The following is a 25,200-nucleotide window of genomic DNA, read 5'->3' as shown; positions in this document are numbered from 1 at the left end:
TTTTCTTGATAGGACTTCTCACAGCAACAAGGACACAAACTATCTGGTCATGGTGACTTGTGAAAAATATTCTAGGGTAAGTTCTCATTGGCCTATTTTGTAACAAATAGCCATCAATACAAATGCAGGTCCAGGAAGAGATGGTATCATCTGGGATAAATGTCAACTCTTATGTTCACAAGGATGGGCTATATCTTACAGGAAGAATGTAGAAAAGTTGCCTCGAGCAGATGAAAAGCAACAGCCACTACTCATAATATTTAAGTACCTGCTAAAAATGCCCTATCAGGTGGACAAGGAAAAGGGTAAATTAATCAAACGATGCAGGGACAACTGGCTATTTATTTGGAAAAATACAGACCCACTTATCTCACAACACGTGTAACAGGAAACACCAGAGGGATATCTGAATAATGTCACTTAACATAATGTCTGCTTCACGCATGTCAACAAAGACATACCTGGCACAGTGCTCAGTTCCAAAAGGAATTTACTTACGACACAAAAGCACAATGAAGTAGAAATACTTTACTTCCAACTAGTAGAATGTTTATTTCTAATACTGGGACTTTACATAGGAATTTACAAAAATTAAAAAAAAAAACACTGTGCTGCTTATTATCCATTGGCTCCACCCAGTCCTCCTCTCCACTTTCTCTGCGCCCACCTGGGCTAACCTGCAGATCGCATCTGGTGGCGTTCTCTAAAGGGAGGCACAAGCAATTCGGTGCCACGATTCTTGTAGGGACAATATCTTCCAGGAGGTGGTCTCTCCTCCATGAGAGCAGCTCTTATTGGGCTCTGGTGACACTAGTTTCCATCTTTGCCCCTTTACGACCTAGAATGCTCACAGTTTCTGGGTGATGCTAGTCTCTAGGTGCTTCAGGATCCCTTGTTTCTGACCCACACCACTGTAATACATCTACCATCACAATCCTCTTGGTTGGGGTAGATTTCTGTTTTTCATTAGAAGTGGGGCTGATACAAATAGCTATTCTTATGTTAACTTGTCAAAAGAAATCATTCTTCCCCGAAATCACTATATAGAACATGAACATTTAGAATGAAGTACTTGTCTGTACCAGCTGGAATGCCTTCAGCTGAAATAACAGACAGCCCTAAGGATAAATAAGCAATCATTATTACCATGGTAATAGAAAGTCCTAGCCGAGTACAGGTCCGGATGGAGTTGTGCAGCTCAACGACAGGTCCCCTCTGAGCCAGGCTTTTTCCATTTTGTCTGGTGGTATCTTCAGACTATTGCCCTTCAGGGCCACAAGCTATAATTTGGTATGATATGCAAACATGAAAAAGTCCAGTGTAAGAGAGACAATCTCTTCTTTTGTCTTCTCATGTCACAATAGTTTATCACAGAGATCTCTCCCAGAAGTACCACAGAATATTTTCCAAACATCTCAACAAAATCATTAGAACAGCATCTCCATGATTAACTCAGGTTAATCTGGATTTACTCCTAAATCATGTGGGGTAAGAATGGAAAGAGAAACAAAACAGCCCAGCAAATAAGCAGAAGGCTGGTGGGTGGGCAGTGTCTCTTGGAACTGATCAGTGTGTTCCAAGGAGGTGTGGGAAAACAGGACAAAGGAGGCAGGGACAGAGCATGGCACCCTATTATTTTAAATACAAATACATAGTTCCTGGGTCACATACAAGAGATCATGCCTAAATAGATACAGTAATGAAACACCAAGAGTAGGAAAGTGGCATTCGAGTACATATTTTTACTTGTGGAGTGAACTGAGTGTTCCTGTTCATAAATGATGTTAACCTTTGCAAAATTCATGTAAATCCCACTGTTACTAACAGTACTTACAACATCATAGACTGACCCAGAGGCAACTGAAAAACCTCAGAAAAATATTATTTGGCTTCTTTGGGAAGTAATATAGTAGTAGATCAGTAACGATGGCCGTATACTAACTCTTATTTGCCGGCAACGTCAGATGGATGGTTGGTGATGTCGTAAAATAACATATACTGGCCAAACTATAAAGAGACTTAGGTAGTATTTACAATTAAGACTGATGCAGAGGTAGTTTAAAAACCTCACAAAAACAAATTTGGGGTTCTTTACTGAAGAGGCAGTTCAACAATAATGGCCATAGCCATTTATTTATGTCAGGATATGAGAGAGGGTGTACATGGTCTGTACTTCAAATTGTTCAGATGTATTTTCATATATACACAGTGGTGTGCTGGTAAATATTTGACAACAGGTTCTCTGAGAAAATAAGAACCCCAGTTTGTACAGTTTGCCAATTTCCAGGGTGTAAACACTCCCACTACAGCAAGCTACCCACAGGACGGCACTGAGTGCAGAGGTGGGAAGAGATGGGCAGTAGCACATTAGATGGTATTTTTACCATATGACTCAGTAATAAAAGTGACCTAAAGAACAAAGAACAAAATGTTACAAAATGTAACAAAATTAGGAATTGATGAGTGCTGATAATTTATTACCTTTGTTTTTAATATAATTTAATTTTTAAATAATGACTGTTTAAGTACTGGCTCACAAAATTCCTGAAAATTTAACCATTGGCAGTTTCAAGCCAGTGTGAGCTTACTCTTAACACACCACTACATACGTGTTGAGTATGCGTGTATAAATATATTTACATATACATTATATATACATATATAATTATGGCAACTTATAAAGACACTGGTGGTATTTAGTGTGGAAGATACTAATATAGACTATAATAGTTCTTTAATTAAAAGATATTTTCTCTTCATAAGTATGTTGGACTCCAATATGCAAATCAAGCATACATCTAATTTCTGCTATATTACTATACCCACATCAGGTCTGCAAACATCAGGGACTCTTCATAATTGTTTAATGTTTCTGTGATTCAACCTTTTTTAAACTTCAAATTCCACTTGAATATGGGTATGAATGAATACCATCCACTATATTTACAATAAAATTTGGTATCACATTTGGAACATGACACAACATAAATTCTAGACAGAGTTCTACCACATTTCTTAAGTGAAGAAATTTCCTCTCAATATAAATTTTCTGATTAAAAGTTTCAGTTTTTCTTCAGAGCTTTCACATATTCAAAATTTCAGTATGGTTTTATGCTAGTATTATTTGAAGTATGATAAGACATTGCTTTCTAGTAATGTGAGGCATTCTTTGGGCTTCATCTCATTTTTTTAAAATGGTATAATAACTTGAAAGAGCAGGTGAAGGCTTCTGGACATCAGGATGTTGAAAGAGCTTTCACCCTTGTGTGAATTCTCTGATGTTTTGTGAGTACTGACCTCTGACTGAAGGTTTTCCCACATCCATCACACTCATAGGGCTTCTCCCCTGTGTGAGTTCTCTGATGTTTAGTGAGAGCTGATTTTTCACAGAAGGTTTTCCCACACTCATTACATTTATAGGGTTTCTCCCCTGTGTGAGTTCTTTGATGTACAATGAGGTTTGATTTCACACAGAAGGACTTCCCACATTCACTACACATGAAGGGTTTCTCTCCTGTGTGTGTTCTCTGATGGACAGTTAGGGCTGACCTGTGGCAGAAGGATTTCCCACATGTATTACATTCATATGGTTTCTCCCCTGTGTGTGTTCTCTGATGTTCTGTGAGGTTTGACTTCACACAGAATGTTTTTCCACATTGCTTACATTCATAGGGTTTTTCTCCTGTATGTGTTCGCTGATGGTTGGTAAGGTGTGGTTTCTGACAAAAGGATTTCCCACACTCGGTACATTCATAGGGCTTCTCTCCTGTGTGTGTTCTTTGATGTTGAGTGAGGTTTGACTTCTCCCAGAATGTCTTCCCACATTCACCACATTCAAAGGTTTTTTCTCCTGAATGACCTCTTCGAAGTTGGGTGAGATGTGATTTCTTGTTGAAGTTATTTCCATTTTCATTGTGCTCATAAGGTTTTTTGCCCATGTGTACTATTTGATGTTTAAAGAGGGTTGACTTTTCCCAGGTTTTAGGACCTACTTTATATTCATGGGGGATCTTTCTTGCATAGGCTCCCTGATGGATAATGAAAGTTGAGTTATCATAGAAGGTTTGCCCATATTCATTGTATTCATAAGGAGCCTGTCCTGTAAGAGTTCTCTGATGTCCCAGTGTTAAATCTGTATAGAAGGACTTCCCACAAATACTGCATTCATATGGCTCCATCTCCAAATGAGTTCTCTGAGATAAACTGAGCTCTAAACTGTGGATGAAGGTTCTTCCACATGCATTATATTTACAGAGTGTCTCTCCTATCTGTATTTTCTTGTTTGTGAAAAAGGCTGCTTCTTCATGGAAGGCTTGTCCATTTTCATTATACTCAGAAGGCTCATCAAAAATTGGCTGACTGAGATTGTGGCTATGATTGAGCACATTCCTTTTTTGATTATATCTGTAAGACTTCCCTCCAGGAGGAGTTTTCTCATGCTTAATATCAAGGAGCAATTTCTCATATACATTAAGCTCATCAGGCTTCTTTCCAGAATAGCTCTTTCTACTAATAATTAAGCCTGAAATATTTTTCAAACTCATTTCACATGAGTCACATATCTTATATGGAAAATTTCTTGAAGGAATAGAATCTGTGCCCAGATTGAAAGCTTTTCTTACTCTATCACAACTATCTATATTTAATGTTTTGTTGGTAGTGAAAGCCAGTTGCCAAAAATGATCATCTTCATTGTCCTGGCTGCTCTCTATCAGGTCATCAACTTTCCAGTCTTCTAGAAATGAGAAAAATAACCACATCTTATGAATCGTAGTACACTTCTAATGGGACTGAACTCCCACAAACACCCTTTCATATAGTCGATTCCTTTGTTTTAGGCTCAGTTTCCTGGCATGAACTAAATCCAAGCATGCATTTCCTTTATCCTGCTAGTCTCCGTGGAAAGTAAATACAAGCTGCTGTGGAAACAGGGAATGGAAACTGGCAAGGGCACTTAACATTTTAAATATAAAACTTTCAAAACTGGACAAAAAAGGGTGAAAATTCAAAGCACAGGTTGCTGGGAGTAGCTGATTCAGGGACTCAGAGAATGGGGTGAGCCAGACAGAGACATTGAACACTGAATAAAATGATGGTAGAGACTGGTGGAATGGCTTTCAGAAGATGAACTATGTTTGGAGGAGAGAGACAGTTCCATCCTAATCCCCTCATGTACAGATTCCTGGGGTAGGATTCCTGCTGGAGCACATGCTTCTACTCTGAGCAACACCAAACATTCTTGGGTTCAACCATGAAGTTCTATAGCCCAGCATATAGTTTTTCTTTTAACTTATTATATAAGAAATAATTATTTTTTTAAAAAGCTGTAAAAAGAGGGCTAGAGAAAGTGAAATAAAATCAAGACGTAGTAAGCAAGGATTGGGTATTTTCTGAGAGGTATCCGCTTAGGAAGCAGGAAACTCAGTTGGAAAGTTCAACAAGGGTTTTTTTCCAATAAAAAATAAACTACCAATAGACTGAGAAACACAGTAGAGGAAGAATTTAGAGATAGCTCACAGTTCCCATCCTTATCCTCTCACATCTTGACTACTATGGTAGATTCTCACTAGTATGCATGTTGCCAGTCCCTTTTCCCCCTTCATTTGATATATCAGCATTAACAAAAATTTCTCAAAGCACCTACTTCCTCATTTTTTAAGGATCACTGCTTTACCCCAGACTCTCTATCTAGCTGTGATTCACAACAGCACAAATATCAAAAAGGAAATACAAAAATAGATGTGGGGCAGGCTATCTCTGCCAAAGGACAAGGTTCACTTTGTTTTCTCACAGCTGCTTATAAATCTCACCATCACGTCATATGCTGATTTACTTCAATCTGCTGGCTTACTTCCCCCAGAACCATTTCATGCCTGAGACAATGTTGATCTTTAAGTCTGCTTTTATACTTAAGTTTATCTTTTATATCAAGGTTTTCTGCTTTTCTCTCTAGCCTCATCTGTATCTTTTACCTACTTGTGAGACCTGTAAGGATCATGTTTCTCTATATGATTCTAAGACCTTTGGTAAACTTTATCATACAAATTCTTGGCTGTGTTGCCACACAATGCAATAATGTTAATCACTTGTGAAAAAACTTCTATGGTAGTCCAGAGTCCACTGCTCCAAGGGCCAGAGAGTAATAATTATTACCCCCCCAAAACAAATCAAAATAAAACAAACTTTCCACCAACTGGATTCACAGTAGGTGAATCCTACAGCTGGGCCACTCCCTGAGACACAATACAAGTTGCACTCCAGCCCTTGTTCTTTCTGGAACCTGGATATCTTTCAGGAAATGCTGCTTTCTTTCGCTGACAACAAACCACAAAAATAATAATAAAAGGGGGCGCCTGGGTGGCTCAGTGGGTTAAGCCGCTGCCTTTGGCTCAGGTCATGATCCAAGGGTCCTGGGATCGAGCCCTGCATGGGCTCTCTGCTCAGCAGGGAGCCTGCTTCCTCCTCTCTCTCTGCCTGCCTCTCTGCCTGCCTGCTTGTCATCTCTCTCTGTCAAATAAATAAATAAATAAATAATCTTAAAAAAATAATAATAAAAGAATGACTGCCAACATCACTGCAACATCCCTCCCACTTTCAGCCTTCACTCACTATCTTTAAAAGAAGTTTACTGCCTGTAAAATTCACCATAATATAAGATTAAGTTCCTTGCTCAATGCTATACCCTTTGTCAAGACCACGGTCTAGCTTTGGCAGATGTTACTAAAATCCTGCTTCCTCTGACCTCACGAAAGAGACACAACATAAATGATTCATAAACGCAATGTGCGTATGAATTATTTCCAACCTGTACATGATGAGCGGTAATACACAAGGACAAAATGGGAATGCAGATTTTGGAAAAGTACTTCAGAATGCTTTATGAATGGGTGAGAAAAAATGATCTCTTCCAAACTTAGTTGCACAATTCATCAAAAAAGAAATTAGTAAATTATCAGAATTGGGAAAAGGAAGGGCCTTCTTTGTGGGAAAACAAAATCTCATTAAAGAAAGAAACCTTAAGCAGGAGTGATATGATTAGTTCTCAGTTTTGAAGATGTAGCCACTAGTGGGTTAGGGTCACAAAATATGGGTTATTTAAGTTACAGGGAAAACAAAGTGAGCTCTAACTTAAAATAGGTGAAATAAGCCATTACTATGTACCATGTAATGTTTAAACACTTTACACATACAATATTAAGTATCTGAAAAGCAAAGTAAACATGAATGAAAGTTGTAGTAGAAGAGAAAGTATTTATATGTGAAATTTAGGATCTAAGACAGTATGGTGTTTAGTGCAAATTCTAGAGAGCAGCTAGAAAGAGACAGGAAGAATAGGAAGACCACATTTTAATAGTCAATGAAAGGAGACTTTAATTTTAATTTCATTTCTTAATAAGTAGCAACTTTGCCAGGCTAGTGAAAGATAAAGCAGATGCTTCAGGTAAGAAAATAAAAATCATTTAGGGATTAGATCCAGCCAGGAATGAGAAAACACAGAGTTCTGCTTCTGAGTGAGATCAGTGAAAAATCAGAAAACAAAGGGACGCAGGGGCTGGTTTTGAAAGGCAAACAACCCCAGGAATATGAGGACACTAGTAATAGGGGATAATGGGTTTAATGCGCTGACCCCGGAGCTGCCATTTAAGGTAGTAATAGGACAGTAGCATGTTCCTTATCGGATTCCCAGGAAACCAGGCTCTCAAGTTTTCCCCCTGGCTCGGACTGTTCCTCCTTAAGCTCCTCTCATGATGAGATTTTATGGATTTTCACACCCTGCAGAAGTGGAATTGTTCCAGAACCACTGCTCTCATGTGCAAAACCACTCTCTAGAAAAGGAGCCTGCAAACAATAACTATTGAGCAAGGGTCCTTAAACCGCGAATGTTTTTTTTTTTTACATTTTTAGAGGGAAACGGAAGAAGAGGAAGTAGGGAGGAGTGAGGAGGAAGAAGAAGGAAAAGGAGAACCAGGAAGGGGGGCAGGGGAGCAGCAACAGCAGCAGCCAGCCAGGCCACATGTGACTCACCAAACCCAAAACATGTCCTGCTGTCTTTACATAAAAGCCCACCAACCTCTGATCTTGAAGTTCTCACCCAGCCTCAGGCCTTTACCACCACCCACGGCTGACGCCTCTCACAGGGCACTTCCAGCTCTGGCCTCTGCCACGTGTACCACATTCACACAGAACCAACATCTTATTCAACACAGAGACTGGGTTCTAGCAGTTCTCTCCCAGTGTCTTGTGTCCATGTTTGGGTATGTCTTAACTCCCCTATAATCTAATTTCCTCCCAATAAATGGCACCCAGTTTTTATCCAGTTGCTTGAGACTGATCAGTTGAGTCATGTTGGACTCCTGTCTCTCTTCCACACTATCAATCCAACAGCAAATCTTGTTGGCTTCATCCTCAAGATATATGTACAAACCTTCCACTCCTCAGGACTTCCAACATCACCTAAGTCATTATCCTCTCTCCTCTGGCATATGTAATAGTCTCAACGGTATTCCTTCCTCACTTGTGCTGAAGCACCACCTAACCACCAGACTGTATTTACCGCATAAACTGCTAAGTCAGATCTGATGATTTAATCTGATTTACATTTACTAAAAAAAAAAAAAAAAAAAAAAAAAAATACAAGTCTTTCTCATATCACTCAAAATAAAATCCATGATCCATGCTACTTCTTATGACATCACCTCCTAACACTCTCCCCAACACATACTCATCTCCAGCCGCGATGCCCCCTCGCCATTCTTCAAACATTCTAAGAACACAGCTGAGAAGTTTGGCACCTGCCTGTAACAGCTCCCAGTTTCACTGTACTAGGGTCTCAACCCTCCTGCGGACTTCATGAAACAGGTTTTCTCTGACTTCCTTACCCATTAGCACACGTCGCCATTCTCCACCCCCTCTCCACTGCTTTAACTCTCTCCATGGTGTTTACCACCACAAATACTGTATGAACACATTCACATGCATACACATCACACACACAAACATGCTTCTTGTCCCTTACTAGAATACATACTCCACGATAAAAGGGATGTTAATCTTTTAATTACCTAAAAACACAACTGGATCCCAGTGAGTGCCCAACACGTATTGAGTAGTATCTCAAGTACAGCACGAAAACAAAAGGTGTCCAAAGAGAATAGAGGGAAAGTTAACAATTCTCAAAAATAAACTAACCTAGAAAAATTACTGAAGATAAAGCCAACTGAGTTTGCTTTACAGGTATTAGTAAATCACTCTAAAATATCAAAGAACAAAGGAAAGCATTTATGAGGGAAAGTGACATGTGGAGGAATGTGATTAAGGTAATGGAGGGATGTGGGCCAACTGTCCTTTGTCACTTCCAAAGGTCTAAAATTTAAAAAAGAAATTTCTGAAGAATATTGTACAAGTGATAAACCCTAAACTGATAGCCTAAGATCTCATTCCCTTGTCTTCCATCTACCTGCGAACTCACTAACTCACCTTGGTGGCAGTGGCTTGGGAATCCTGCCTCTAATATCCAGGGCTCTTCTCCTTGCTCTATCTTGAAGACCACTTCTGGCTTAGTAATGCAATATCCTGTGAAGAAAAAAAAATACAAGATGGTGGCTAAATAGCCTGGCTTCAGGGACTCTGATAAAATGATGGGGAAGAAAGGTACAGCCTCAGGAGCTGCCCAAGGGAGATGCCCAAATGAAGCAAGCCCTGAGGAGGTTACGGACACAGCATTCTTTATGGAGGCCAAAGAGACTGTTCATCTCAGCGCCCTGAATCTCAAGTGTCAAACAAAATTCTAGAAGCAGTACATATGTTTCAACAACCAGAAATGCATGCTACCGATAGTCACAAGGAAAAAAAAATCTTACCAAAGGAAAAAAAAATCTTACCAACTGAGACAAAATGGCTGTAATTTTCTAGAATCACATCTCTGTATAGTATCTTCTGAGCAGGATCCAGCAGATACCACTCTTCCTGAGTGAAGTCCACACATACATCTTTGAATGACACTTGTTCCTGTAATAGTATATGCCTTTTCTGCATGAAGCCATCAGAACTATATGACATGGAAGAAATTTAAAAAAGCTAACCTCTTTAAAAGTTTGCTAAAAATTGACACATAGGATGCCTTCTTTTGTGTTATTTACTATGTAGGATAAAAGAAATATCTCATACAAACTGAGTTTCCACTAAACCCCTAGAACTGCCCCCCCGCTGCAAATACTACTGATGAAAACAAACACTGTTCCTGTTCTCAAAGTGATTATGATCTGATGAGATATATACATTAACATTTATTAAATTATACACTGAAGGAGCTAGCAGCATTCACACAGTAGCCTGGAAACGAAACCAGGCCAAGAAAGTTAGATCTTTAATATTGTCATTTTTATGATAGAAAAAAAAAAAAGGACAATAAAACAGACAAAGCAGACCAAAAGGGGACCCAAATACTGGAAATAATAAACAAGAACTTCAAAATGGATTATGATTAATATATTCAATAAAACAGAGGAATATATGAACAAAGTAAGTGGGAGAAGTTCAATGGATGTATGGTATGTATACTGGTTAGAAAAGAATTACTAGAGCAGGCCTGAGACTGCCATCCTTTCAAAGGTCTGTTGCTATGAGGGTGTCCCTTGGCTGGCTTCTGGGAACTTCAATTCCCTAATAAGAATGGTTCATTGTGCCTAAACTATTTGTGTAAACAATATGGGTTATGCCTCACACATGCATTCCTTCTAAGTCCAGAAGTTTCTGTTTCAAGCAGAGAGTACCAAGGTGATCATCTCCTAACAAAAACCCTGAGCATTGAGTGTCTAGTGAGCTTCCCTGGCAGACATTTCACATTTGTTGTTAATCTCATCGCTATATTTGGAAGAAGATTCAGGTTTGCTCCTGGCTTCCTCTCAACTATGCTCCATGTACCTTTTCCCTTTGTTGATTCTGCTTTATATCCTTGCACTTTAATAAGTCATAGCCATAAGAAGAACCATCTGCTGAGTCACCCTAATAAGTTACTGAGCCTGGGGATGGTCTTGGGGATCTCTGATAAATGTGTATACAGACACATACATATACATGTAAGTACATAGATAAAATGGGGATTCTAGAGCTGAGAAATACAACGCTGAAATTCAGAACTCATTAAATGAGGATGCCTAGGTGGCTCAGTCAGTTAAGAGTCTGCCTTCAGCTTAGGTTATGATCCCAGGGTCCTGGGATGGAGTGCCACATGGAGCTCCCTGTCAGTGGGGAGTCTGCTTCTCCCTTTCCCTCTGCTTGCTGCTCTACCTACTTGTGTACTCTCTCTGTCAAATAAATAAATTTTAAAGATTTTATTTATTTATTTGACAGACAGAGATCACAAGTAGGCAGAGAGGCAGGCAGAGAGAGAGAGAGAGAGAGGAGGAAGCAGGCTTCCTGCAGAGCAGAGAGCCCAATGTGGGGCTCGATCCCAGGACCCTGGGATCACGACCTGAGCTGAAGGCAGAGGCTTTAACCACTGAGCCACCCAGGAGCCCCTCAAATAATTTTTTTAAAAAATAACTCATTAAATGGGTTCAAAATCCTGTTTGAGAAAACATATAAATCTAACAAAAGTATCAAAATATGTACGCATCTAACTAAAGAGTACCAAAATACATACCCCCAAACTAAGAGAACTTAAAGAAGAAATACATGAATTTATAATCATAGTTGGGAGACTTCAACATCCCTCTGTCGATACTGAGAGATCAAGAAGGAAGAAAATCAGTAAGTATACAGATGTCCTGAAGCACACTATCCATTAACATGCTCTAATTGACTGTTATAAAATACGCCATCCAAAGCAATAAAACACACATTTTATCATACTATTCTAGCTTATATGTAACATTCACCATGATAAACCATAGTCTTGGCCACAAAACACACCTTAACAAATTTAAAACAACAGCTATCATACAAAATACATTCTCTGACTACAATGGAATTAAATAGAAATCAATAAACAAGATATAGCTGGAAAATCCCTCAAACACTTGAAAATCAAACAACACACTTATAAATAACCTGTAGTTCAAAATAAAAATACCATTTATCAAAATTTGTGGGATGAATTGAAAGCAGTACATAAAGGGAAATCCATAGCAAGTGTATATATATTAGAAAAGAAAAACTTTTTAAATCATTAACCTATTCCATCTTAGAACACTACAGAAAAAAAGCAAAAAAAAGCCAAAAGCAAGCAAATATAAAGGAAATACTAGAATATATCAATGAAATTGAAAACATGGGGGAAAAAAATAAATGAAACCAAGATGCCCGGGTGGCTCAGTGGGTTGAGCCTCTGCCTTCGGCTCAGGTCATGATCCCAGCGTCCTGGGATTGAATCCGCATCAGGCTCCCTTCTCCCACTCCCACTACTTGTATTCCCTCTCTTGCTGTGTCTCTCTCGGTGAAATAAATAAATAAAATCTTTTAAAAAATCAGTGAAACCAATAGCTGCTTCTTTGAAAAGATCAATAAATTAATAAAATTCCAGAAAACCTACCCAAGGGAAAAAAAAAAAAACAAATTGTGAATCTCAGAAATGAAAGGTCAATACCACTGATCCTAAGGATATTAATAATAAAAGAATACTATGAATAATTCTATTCCTGAAAAATTAACTTAGATGAAATGGACAAATTCCTCAAAAGATACAGCTAATAATTCATACAAGGAGAAAGAGATACCTGGAACAGATCTATATCTGTTAAAAAAAAAAAACTGAATTACTAATCAAATCACTCCCAAAATAGAAAGTACCAAGCTCAAATGGTGTCACTGGTGAATTCTACTAAACATTAAAGGAAAAAATACCAACTCTCCACAATCTCCTCTAGTAAATAACACTTACAAACTTGTATTATAAGGACAACATTATTACCCTGATACCAAAACTAGGTAAAGACATGAGAAACTAAAGACCAATATAACCCATTAGCATAGACACAAAAATCCTCAAGTATTGGCAAATCAAATCTGACAACATATAAAATGAATTATAAACAGTAACTAAGTGGAATTTACTCCAGGAATGGAAGGCTGGGTCAATGTTTAAAAAAAAATAAAAAGAATAAATCAATACAATCCAGAACATCAATTAGCTAAAGAAGAAAAATTACATGATCAAATCAATTGATAAAGAAAAAGCATCTGACAAAATCTACTAGCCATTCATGATCAAAGTTCTCAACAAACTAGAAATAGGGTGAACTTTCTCAGCTTGATAAAGACCATCTACAAAAAACTTACAGCTAACATCATATTTAATGTTAAGACACTGGACACATTTCCCCTAAGGGCAGGGGTAGGACAAGGATGTCTTATCTTATTACTCCTATTCAACTCTGTATGAGAAGTCCAAGCTACTGCAGTATGACCAAAACCAATCCAAACCAAACCAACCCAAAACCAGAAATAAAACATACGTGACTGGCTTTTTATCCTGTTTCATTGGTCTTTGTGTCTATTTTTGTGCCAGTACCATACAGTTTGATTCCTATAGCTTTGTAGTGTATCTTGAAATCTGGGATTGTGATCAATTTGTGAAACAAATTGAGCATTATTCTTCTTTCTTAAGATTGCTCTAGCTAGTCAAATAGAACAGAACAGAGAGACCAGAAACAAACCCATAATTTGGTCAGCTAATCTTCAACAAAGGAGGCAAGAATATCCAACGGGAAATAGACAGTCTCTTCAACAAATGGCATCTGGAAAACTGGACAGTTACATGGAAAAGAATGAAACTGGACCACTTTCTTACACCATATGCAAAAAATAAACTCAAAATGGATTAAAGACCTAAATCTGAGACCTGAAACCATAAAAATCCTAGAAAAGAACACAGGTAGTAACTACCTTTACATCAGCCATAGCAACGTATTTCTAGATATGTCTCCAAAGACAAGGGAAACAAAAAATCAAACTATAGGGACTAAACCAAAACAAGAAGCTTCTACACAGCAAAGGTAACCATCGAAAACCAAAAAGACAACCTACTAAAGGAAGAAAATATTCCCAAATGATATATAAGTTAAGGATTTGATATCCAAAATATAAAATTTATGCAACTCAACACCAAAAAACAAAAACAAAAAACAACAACCCAAATAAGCTGATTAAAAACTGGGCAAAGGACCTGAATAAAGATTTTTCCAAATAAGACATACAGATGACCAAGAAACCCATGAAGAGTTGCTCAACATCACTAACATCAGGGAAACTCAAATCAAAACCACAATGAGGTATCACCTCACACCTGTCAGAATGGTTAGAATTAAAAAAAGAAAGAACAAGAGTTGGTGATAATGTGAAGAAAAAGGAACCTTGTGTACTGATGGTGGGGATGAAAACTGTTTCGGCCATTATGGAAAACAATGTGGAGGTTCCTCAAAAAATTAAAAATAGAACTGTCATATGTTCCAGTAATTCCATTACTGGGTATTTACCCAAAGAAAATGAAAACATTTGAAAAGATACGTTTATATTGCAGCACTATTTACAGCAGGCAAGATACGGAAGAGCCCGTCAATAGATGAATGGATAAAAAAGACATGGAATATATATCTATATCTATATATAGATATATAGATTTATATATCTATATATATCTAAACAGATTTATCTATCTATATATATCTATAGATATAGAGATATAGATTTATTTCTATAGATATATAGATTTATAGTAAATCTATATCTCTATATCTCTAATAGAATAGTACTTGTCCAGAGAAAAGAATGAAATCTTAACATTTGCAACAACGTGGATAAATCTAGAGGATATAATACTAAATGAAATAAGTGAAAGAAAGACAAATATCCTATGATTTCAATCATGTGAAATTTAAGAAACAAAACAAAGCATAAAAGAGACAAAAAAAGAGACTCACAAATATACAGAACAAACTGGTGATTACTAGAGGGAAGGTGGGTGGAAAGAGGGCATGAGACAACAAGGGTGTATCACTGAAAAGGAAAAACAAAACTCGATCTGAAGTCATTATTATTGTCTATGTAAAAATCTCAAGTAACTTATGAAAAGAAAAAAAAAATCTATTGGAAGTAATGAGGAAATACCAAAACATCATAGGATACAAGGTCAATATAAAAAAGTCAACTATTTTCCTATATCTGAATAAAGAATTGAATTCCATATTTTCAAATGAAAAAAATACCATTTACAACACACCCCTAGAAAGGGGTACTCAAGTATAAAATCTAACACAATACATATATACAGGAAGACAAAACTGATGGAAGAAATCAAAGATCTAAATAAATGGAGAGAGAGTTCGTCTTCATCAGTAGCAAGACTCAATATGGCTAAGACATCAATTCTTTCCAACTTAATCTATAAATTCAATGAAATCCAAATAAAACATCCCAGTTATTCTGCAGATATTGACAAGAAGATTCTGAAGTTTACATAGAAAGGCAAAAGATCTAGAAGAGCCAACACACTGGACACCTGGGTGGCTCGGGTGGTTGAGCATTTGCCTTCAGCTCAGGTCATGATCCCAGAGTCCTGGGAAGAAGTCCCGAGTCAGGCTCCTTGCTCAGAGGGGAGCCTGCTTCTCCCTCTGCTCTCTCTGCCTCTGACATCCCCTGTTTGTGCTCTCTCTCTGACAAATAAATAACATCTTTTAAAAAAGTTTAAAAAAAATAGAACAGCCAACACAATGTGGAAGAAAAATGAGAATTCACATCACCTGGTCTTGAGAATTACTATAAAGCTACTAGTAACCAAGACAGTGTGTTAGTGCTGAGAGAGACACACAGATCAACAGAACAGATTAGAAGGACCAGGAATAGATCTACCAAAATAAAGTCAAACATTTTTTTGACAAAGGCACAAAGGGAATAAAAGGAGAAAAGATAGTCTTTCAACAAATGGTGCTCGAACAACTGAACACTCAAGCAAAAGAAATGAAACTAGACACTGACCTCACACAAGTATTAACTAAAAATGAATCAGAGATCTAAATGTAAAAATGCAAGAATAAAGAATACAGGAGAGGGGTGCCTGGGTGGCTCAGTGGGTTAAGCCACTGCCTTCGGCTCGGGTCATGATCCCAGGGTCCTGGGATAGAGCCCCGCATCAGGCTCTCTGCTCAGCAGGGAGTCTGCTTCCTTCTCTCTCTCTCTGACTGCCTCTCTGCCTGCCTCTCTGCCTGCTTGTGATCTCTCTCTGTCAAATAAATAAATAAAATCTTTAAAAAAAAAAAAAGAATACAGGAGAAAAATCTCTATGACACTGGATTTGGTGATGAGTTTTTAGATACAACAGAAAAAGCATACTCCATGGGAAAAGACATGCGTTGGATATTATTAAGAATAAAGTCTTCTGCTCTGGGAAAGACATTTTTAAGAAAATGAAAGGATAAGGCACAGACAGGGAGGAAATATTTGGAACACAGATATCTAATAAAGGCTTTGTGTCCAACATCACAAAAGAAGTCTTAAAGCTTCAATAATAAGCAAACAAATGACCAAATGAAAAATATGCAAAAGATTTGAACAAGGGACAACTGGGTGGCTCAGTGGGTTAAAGCCTCTGCCTTCGGCTCAGGTCACCATCCCAGGGTCCTGGGATTGAGCCCCGCATCAGACTCTCTGCTCAGCAGGGAGCCTGCTTCCTCCTCTCTCTCTCTCTGCCTGCCTCTATACCTCCTTGTGATTTCTGTCAAATAAATAAATAAAACTTAAAAAAAGAAAAGATTTGAACAAACATTTAACCAAAGATAAAAGGATAGCAAATAAATACATGAACAGATAGATGCTCAACATCACCTCAGTGGGGATATGCAGACAACATGACAGTTATTGGAATGGTTACATCAAAAATAATGACAGTACCAATTTCAGGTCCAGAATCAGAACAACAAGATTCTGATTCATAGTTGGTAGGAACAAAAACTGATACAGCAACTTTGTAAATATAGTTTGGCAATTTCTTGTGAAGCTAAACATACATACATACATACATAACCAACACGGCAATTTCACACCCTATGTTTTTGAAAACTTATGTTTTAAAACCTACATGGGAATACTTCTAGCATCTTAATACAAATGGTCTCAAACTGGGAGAATCAAGCATCCATGGGTTAACAACTCTGAAATCATGTATATAACTCTGAAATCATTTATGCGTATTCTGGAATTGAACTATCAAATAAATGAAATTCAGATATTAGCTGGATTCTCACTGTTAGTGCAGGAGATTACAGACAAGCAAGGAGAGAAGGTTAGAATGTTCCATCTGGTAATGATTACAACAGGAGACAACAGCAGTGTGAATACTTAGCTTACTATAGATACAGATGGTTACATACTTAACTATTTATAGACACGTGTATATACATGAGTGAGTATATACAGATTCCCTGTCAGTTAGCTGAGAGGGTCTTTGAGCAATGACTTCACAGTCACAACAGACACACCTAGTCCCCCAATCTTGGTTTCTCATACTATGCTCCAATGAAAAGAACCAGAACTAATTAGGGGGAAAAATGGCTAATTCTAGGGCAGGAAAGACAGAAGATGAACCTGGAAAATCTACTGCCACAGAGCAAGGAAGAAATATTCAAACAATAACAGGGTATGTCAATAGACACAGGAACCAACAGAAGGTGCTTTTTAAAAAATTTATTGGTTTTTGAGAAAGTAGGAAAAGGAGAGAAAGCATAAGCAGCAGGAAAGAGCACAGGGAGAGAGAGAGAGAATTTCTATTTATTTATTTACTTACTTGCTTATTTATTTATTTGACAGACAGAGATCACAAGTAGGCAGAGAGGCAGGCAGAGAGAGAGGGGGAAGCAGGTTCCCTGCTGAGCAGAGAGGCCAATGTGGGGCTCAATCCCAGGACCCTGGGATCACGACCTGAGCCGAAGGCAGAGGTTTTAACCCACTGAGCCACCCAGGCACCCCGAGAGAGAAAATTTCAAGCAGGCCCCACACTCAGCAAAGAGCCCAACGTGGGGCTGGATCCCAGGACCCTGAGATCATAACCTGAGCCGAAATCAAGAGTTGGACACTCAGCCACCCAGGCACCCCTAAAAGATGCTTTTACTAACCAACCTGGAACAACTTGAGCAACAAAAGGAACAAGGTATCATTGTACTATAACCAAAATATAAAATAACTAGCCATGAATTCATGCTGATATAAATGGATTAGTAAATAGGAGAGAACAGAAAAATCTCCTATGCAGAATTCCTGATAATTTATGTGCATAATTATGTAGATACTCCAACAGGAAGGAGGTATAGTGTAAGTGGTAAGTGTAATTGCCCACTTCCTTCCAAGGAGTCCAGTATGAGGACAGAGAAAACAAAGTAATAAGTCATGTCCAGAACACTAACCCTTGATATGATAAGACCAAATCACATTTTATCTCTGTGGTCTTCCTCCAAGAAACCCATAACCTCAGTCTAATCATGAAAACAACAGCAGACAATTCCCAATTGAGGGACATTCTACAAAACACCTAACTGTACTCCTCAAAACTGCCCAGGTTATCAAAAACAAGGGAAGTCTGAGAAATTGTCACAGCCAAGGGGAGCCTAAAGAAACGACTAAGTGAAATGTGGCATTCTGAAACAGAATACCTGCACGGGGAGAAAACACCAGGGTCAACTATCGAAAGACAAATCACATCCTATAAAATAAGAGTTTGCAACCCATAAAATGGACAAGCACTAGTATCCCTAATATATAAAGAGCTAGAAACTGAAGAAGAAGAAAAACAAAAAAAGCCACAAACCTAAGAGGAAAATGGGCAAAATATATGAACAGAGGGTTCACAGAAACATAAATACATCTTTCAGATACATGAAAAAATACTTAACCTCACTCATAGTTAAGAAACTTGCAGATATAAACATCATAAAATACCATGTTTATCTTTCCACTGCCAAAATTCCAGAAGTTGAACCACATGATCTATGGGAGAAGCTGTGGACAAAGAAGCATGGATGCGGTGTTGATGGGAGTGATACAAAATGATACCACAATCTCGAATGATCGAGTTATCAATTCTATGCACCCGTTGACCTGGCAGTGCACTTCTAGGAATTTATCGGATAGAAAAAACCTATATGTACAAGGTCATTCATTAGAACATGGTTTGTAATAGCAAAAGGTTTGAAATAGTGCATAACTAACAATAACCAGTTAATGAACTATGGAACATCCATGCTTGAATTACTGTGCAGTTACAACAAAGAAACAATCTAAACAATCTGTTAGATACAGATGTCTGGGACAGGCTTTTAAGAAGTGACAAAAAAGCAAAGGAAGAACAGAAAATCACGTATAGACTCGTTACTCAAAGTGTGGCTCCCTGAGCAGCAGAGTCAGCTTCACCTGGGAGCTTTTTAGAAATGCAAAACCCAGGACCCTCACCAGATCCACTAACTGAACATCTGCATATTAACAGGATGCCAGTGGTGTACAGCTGCATCTAAGTTCGGAAAGCCCTAAAGATGATGGATTCCCTTCTAAATAAAAGTAGGGGGCATACAAGAGTATTTTTTAACTGAAAAAAGCAGCACTGCTAGGACAAACAAGACAGAGATCTATAGCAGGAAGACCATAACTCCAGTTTGTCTGGGACTGTCCCAATATAGCCAGATGTCCCATCCTAACTTTATGGAACCTCTTTCATTCTCAGTGGAAGTGTCTCAGTTGAGATGAAAAATGTCACCCTTCCTAGAGGGAACATCACTTAACCTTTAACCATGTTATTACTAATTCAAAAGTATTTTATTAAAAAAAGAGAGAGAGAGAAGACCAGTCAGAAAAAAACACAGACTGAAAAAAAGCAGTGAGCCAAGGATGGTTGAGCAACAAACCCAAGGAGAGGCAACGTCTGGGGCTAAAGGGAAAGACAACTTTGTGAGGAAGAGTAAGGGGATGTATCAGAGTTAAGAAAGGAAAGTTAGCAGGCAGGTGTCAGAGACAACAGAGACTGAGGATTATGCTGCAGGATGGTCAAGTAAGACAAAGCCAAAAACTGGATTTGACTACAATTTGGTAGCCTTTTCCTGAGCTGACTCAGGTGAATGTCAAAGAAGCAAGAATGCATTCATGAAGTTGAATTATGAATGAGAAATGCAGAAACCAAAGCCAGAACAGCTAGCTATTCAAGCTAGAGATGTGAACAAGCAGACACAAACACTTAGGGAGAGTTATCTGGAGGACGCGTGGTCCCTCCATTCCACCAGATCTTCGAAGTCCTATTCCTGGATCAAGCAGGACCATGAGAGAGCTGTCCACTCAGACCTCATAGTTCGGTCCCCTGAAAAGCATCCGAACACTTCTAGCACAATGCTGTGTCTATCAGAAATGATTATAGGCAATTTCAGTGTTGTTATTAGAAAAATCAAAGGAAATTTTACAACTTGCACAACTCTGTGAAATTAGGAGTCCTGCTTCTCATTCTACCAACTGTTCTTTGAATTTGCTTGATATACTTGATATACTTCCCTTCAAGTAATTCTTGCCTATTTCTATCTTGTCGGTTTTATGTTTAAAATTTCATTTATTCATTTGACAGTCAGAGATCACAAGTAGGCAGAGAGGCAGGCACAGAGAGAGAGGGAAGCAGGCTCCCTGCTGAGCAGAGAGCCCGATGTGGGGCTCGATCCCAGGACCCTGGGATCATGACCTGAGCCAAAGGCAGGGTCATGAGCCACCCACTGACCCACCCAGGAGCCCCTCTTTTTTTTTTTTTTTTTGTTTTAAAAATATGAAGCCTTTCAAATTTTAGAAAACTCATTTTCAAACAAAGTGGAAATAAACACACAAAAAGCTCACCTGGGATCTGTTCATTTTCTGCTCTTAGTGGAGGAGAGAGAGCTGAGGAAGAAGGAAGGAAGAAGGAAGTTAGAAGAGACTTGGCCTGCCTTGCAGTTCCTGGATTTACCTGCCTACACAGCTCCACATACAAGATACTTACGTGTCCATGTGTGGCTCCGATATATGTTGAGCTTAGACATGATACTTTTCACTGAGTGAATGTAAACATTTGTTTCTTATTGATTTATTACCAATTTAGGTTCTGTGACACAGAAAAATTAAAAACATGAGAAGATGAGTTTAACATTTAACAGTAACCTAAAGGAGGAAACACTATGGCTTTTTCAGAACTGATGTGGGAAAAATTAAAAATTAAAAATCTCAAGCCACGCTGTTCATCCGTTTTCCTGTGAACACTATTAATCCCCTGAGGTCAGAAAATCTAAGAAACCTCTGGAAAAAAGAGATCGGGGTATTTAAGGCAAGATAAAAAATAAATGTTTAATGTTTGTTTCTTACAACTTTCAAAAGGTCTTTTAATGAGAAACTATCTTTGACGTAATTAACAGTGACAAAATGAGCCATGGCCTGGGAATTTGCAGACCTGACTTTTAACCATGGTTCTGCCACCAACAAACTGCATGATCTTGGTCAGTCACCTTCTCAGGCTCAAGTTTTTTTTTTCATTTCTCAAATAAGGCCAAAACAGATAACCTCGTGCCTGCACTACCATCCTGTACGTCTATAAGGCCAGGAGAGCAGGAACCTCTGCATCTTTCTAGATGCCATCAACAGTGGCAAATGGGGAATGGAAAATGAGGGAAGGAGCAGGTATTCAGGGAGGGGTGATGACAGAATTTCCTTCACTATGGCTGGTGAGCCTTTCATCCCGACCATGCCCTCACAAACTCTCCAAAGGGGTGACATTTCCTGTGTAGCCTGCGTGCCCACCCTCTCAGCTCCAGCTCACCTCGCTCTTCTTAAATTTGTCCCAGACCTTCCACCGTCACACAGCCTTCGATGGCTTCAGGATACTGTCATGCTTTTACATAACAAATAACAAATGAATACATAATAAATAATAACTGGGGGCCTGGGGAATGTTAGAGCGGGGAAAGGGCCTTGGTGGCTAGCTAGTACAGCCTCTCCCCTCCTCCATTGCACAAATGAGTTAACCAAGCAATGAAAGCCCTAGAGAATTGTCAAAGCTCCAGCCTCACGTTATTACATACACAACAAATACAAGAGCAGCTAACAAAATGTGAGTGCTCAGAATAATCACGGGGACTATTCGGCCAGAGCAACTCATTCACATCAGACACCCTGCCTGGTTCTCCTACAACCGCGCCCCTCCTAGAAAGCCCGGCGCACTTAAGACACGCGCACACACACACGTCACAACGCCAAGCGTGCACGCAGGTCGCACAAGCACACTCACCCCCACCCACAACCCCACCCCCTCCCAGTGGGCCCAGCGCACTCGTCACGCATGCGCACTCCCCATCGGGGCCGCACAACGGCGCAGGCAGCTTACCACTGCAGCTGGACACCTGCAGGCCTTGCCAACCCGAGAGCCCACGTTCCCATTCCGGACCCTAGTCCCTCAGGCAGAGACGCCCCCGCTTGCCGTCCCTTCAACTCTGCAGGCGGCACAGACGCCTGGGGTCCCTCCCGTGCCCGCGGGGCTCCGACCCACAACCGGGCACCCCTGCCCTCGCCAGACCCCCCTGGCCGCACAGGTCCCGCTCGGCCCTTGCCCCCATCACCCGGGGCTCACCCTCAGCTCCCTCGCCGCGTGGACCCGGAAGCCAGGGAAGGTTTCCCACGAGGGGCTGGAGGCCAGGGAAGGACGAGCAGGGAGGAGAAGGCGGGGATGCACATGCGCAGAGGGAGGGAGCGGCTTGGTGAGGCGGCAGCGAAGAGCTGGAACTCAGCTCCTGGCAGCTAGTGCTGGGAAAGTGCCACTACCTTAAGAGGGCTATCTCACCCCTAAGTCTTGAAAAGTAACTCATCCTACCAAGCTAGCAGGGGTTTAATGAAGATTAGAGGCGTTTACCATGTATATCTGGTGCATAAATTATTCAGTACCTCTCTCAAGATTCTCTTCCCCGGTGTACCCCTGGCGCTTTTCTTGAGAAACCAGCTGGAGAGTTTCTGCCCAGTCGGCTGAGCTGAGAGATTGCTGTCTGAGGTACTCACTCCTGCTGCCTGGAGCCAGGCCTTTGTCCTGGTCCTTCGACCAAATTTTAGACGCAAGCCAAGAGAAGGGATGCTGTGTTTGGATTTCATCTCTGTACCCGCTATCTGTGACCAGCATGGTTATTCTCGAATGAGAAAAGCAGCAAGCTAGCAATTCGGTATTAATACTAAAAGCCGTTCATGTGTAAAAAACTGTCCGTATACCAAACTTGAAGAAAGCACGTTATCTCCTGCAACCTCCCATATACACTTCACGCAACTTCCCCCAATGTTAACATTTTACAGAGCCATGGTACTGTTATCAAAACTGAGGAAGCAACTCGGGCGCAATTGTATTAACGAAATTACAGAGTTTGTTCAGATTCCGTCAGTTTTTCCACGAATGCCCTTTTACTGATCCAGGATTCTGTCCAGATACCACGATACATTTAATCATCATGTCTGCTCCAACCTGTAAGTTTTTTGGTCTTTCCTTGTCTTTCATGGCATTCACATGATTGAAGAATAGTGGTCAGGTATTGTGAAAAGTGCCTCTGAATTGACGTTTGTCTAATGTTTTCTCCTTATTGGACTGAGGTATATATTTTTAGGAAGAATACCCTTGGAAGGATGTGCCCTACCTGTGTATCAGGTGACACGTGATATCAACGTGATTCGTCATACTAACCTTTAGTACTTGGTTAAGGTGGTATCAGCGGGGTTTCTGCACTATATATTTAGGATTTTTCCATATCTAGTCTACACTTAAGAGTGGATTGGCTAAGGCCAGTGCACACCCAGGAACAGAGGAAATTCGCTTAGCTCCTTTTCGAATTTATGGTCATATTTTAAAACCACCAGGTGTATTAGTAAATTTGAGGAGAAACTCTCTGAGGCTACCCAAGTATCCTGTTTATATTTATAGTTTTGGCCACTAATTTTCACTTTCATTGTTGGGTCTTGCCTGCAAACGCTTTTACTGTGGTGTTCTAAAAGGAGATTTTTCTGTTTTGTTTATATGTTTCTTGGGATCTTCTGTAAAGGAAAGATTTTCATTTTCCTCATTTATTTCATCATTTGTTTATGTCAGTACGGGCTCATGGATAATCTAATTCATTCCCTGTGGTCATTACTCAACCCTGCCTTTTTCACCCAACCCTTTGATCTGTTTTATGTTTTACAATTTTACCCTTTTCCGAATGTCAATGGCATTATATAATATGTATCTCCTGAGTTTGGCTTATTTCACTTAGCAAAATTCATTTAAGACTCATTTGTGTTTAAAAAAAAAAAAAAAAAAAGACTTGGGGCGCCTGGGTGGCTCAGTGGGTTAAAGCCTCTGCCTTGGGCTCAGGTCATGATCCCAGGGTCCTGGGATCAAGCCACACATTGGGCTCTCTGCTCAGTGGGGAGCCTGCTTCCTCCTCTCTCTCTCTGCCTGCTTCTCTGCCTACTTGTGATCTATCTGTCAAATAAATAAATAAATAAAAATCATTAAAAAAAAAAGACTCATTCATGTTGTTGGTCCTTTTCTCAGATCAGCTCCTTTCTCTCCACTCTTTTCATTTCACCCATGCTATTATTATGTACCCTATGTCACAACACTAGCAGATAAACAATCTGAACGATTGAATCTTAACCGTGTAGTAGCTCTGTTTATGGGATTTATAATTGTATCCAAGTTAGGTTTGTAACAGTTTTCAGCAATCTTGATTTGAATTTATGGAAGGTCTGACCTGAGAGTCTATGGAATAACAAATACATTGGCACTGTGGGCCTGGGTGACAATTCCAGGTAAAATGAATTTGCCCCTCAGGTGTCTTTCTCATCTATGTTAGAAAAGCACATCTTGTGAAGTAAGAAGGAGGAGTCTCTAAGTATATGTTAGTTGGAGAGAACCCTACAACTATTTGAGGTTCTTTCTTTTTTCTTTTTCTTTCTCTTTTCTTTTCTTTCTTTCTTTTTTCTTTTCTTTCTTTATTTCTTTCTTTTTTTTTTTTTTTTAAGTAGGCTCACTGCAGGGCTGAGCTTATGACCCTGAGATCAAGACCTGAGCTGAGATCGAGTCGTTTGCTTAGCCAAACAAACCACCCAGGCACCTCTGGAGTGACTTTTGAGAAGAGAGTAGTTCCCAGAGAGGAGCAGATCCTAGGTTTTCACAGGCGTGTTCAGAACAAGTGAGATTTGAGAATA

General features: G+C 39.4%; 1 protein-coding gene across 8 annotated transcripts in view; it reads right to left on the bottom strand.

Moving 5' to 3' along the window:
- Positions 1-324: 324 nt before the first annotated feature.
- Positions 325-25,200, bottom strand: part of ZNF248 (zinc finger protein 248) — a 104,963-nt gene continuing 80,087 nt past the window's right edge. The window contains exons 1-7 of one of the 8 annotated variants that reach the window (XM_059172445.1): positions 22,607-22,700; positions 21,800-21,871; positions 20,990-21,091; positions 20,848-20,889; positions 9,882-10,048; positions 9,478-9,573; positions 325-4,735 (exon numbers count right to left, since the gene is read on the bottom strand). In XM_059172445.1, coding sequence (XP_059028428.1) covers positions 3,237-4,735; positions 9,478-9,573; positions 9,882-10,035 — 1,749 coding nt within the window. In that variant the 5' untranslated portion in view covers positions 10,036-10,048; positions 20,848-20,889; positions 20,990-21,091; positions 21,800-21,871; positions 22,607-22,700 and the 3' untranslated portion in view covers positions 325-3,236. Of the gene's footprint in view, positions 4,736-9,477; positions 9,574-9,881; positions 10,049-20,847; positions 20,890-20,989; positions 21,092-21,799; positions 22,267-22,363; positions 22,536-22,606; positions 22,701-25,200 lie in introns of those variants that run through there. The other 7 variants (XM_059172444.1, XM_059172446.1, XM_059172443.1 and 4 more) reach the window with 7 other exon arrangements.

The sequence above is a fragment of the Mustela lutreola genome, chromosome 4 (assembly GCF_030435805.1).
Source record: "Mustela lutreola isolate mMusLut2 chromosome 4, mMusLut2.pri, whole genome shotgun sequence".
In the NCBI taxonomy this organism is placed as follows: Eukaryota; Metazoa; Chordata; class Mammalia; order Carnivora; family Mustelidae; genus Mustela; species Mustela lutreola.
Note: the sequence above shows the minus strand (reverse complement) of the source record. Positions and strands in the feature narration are given on the sequence as shown.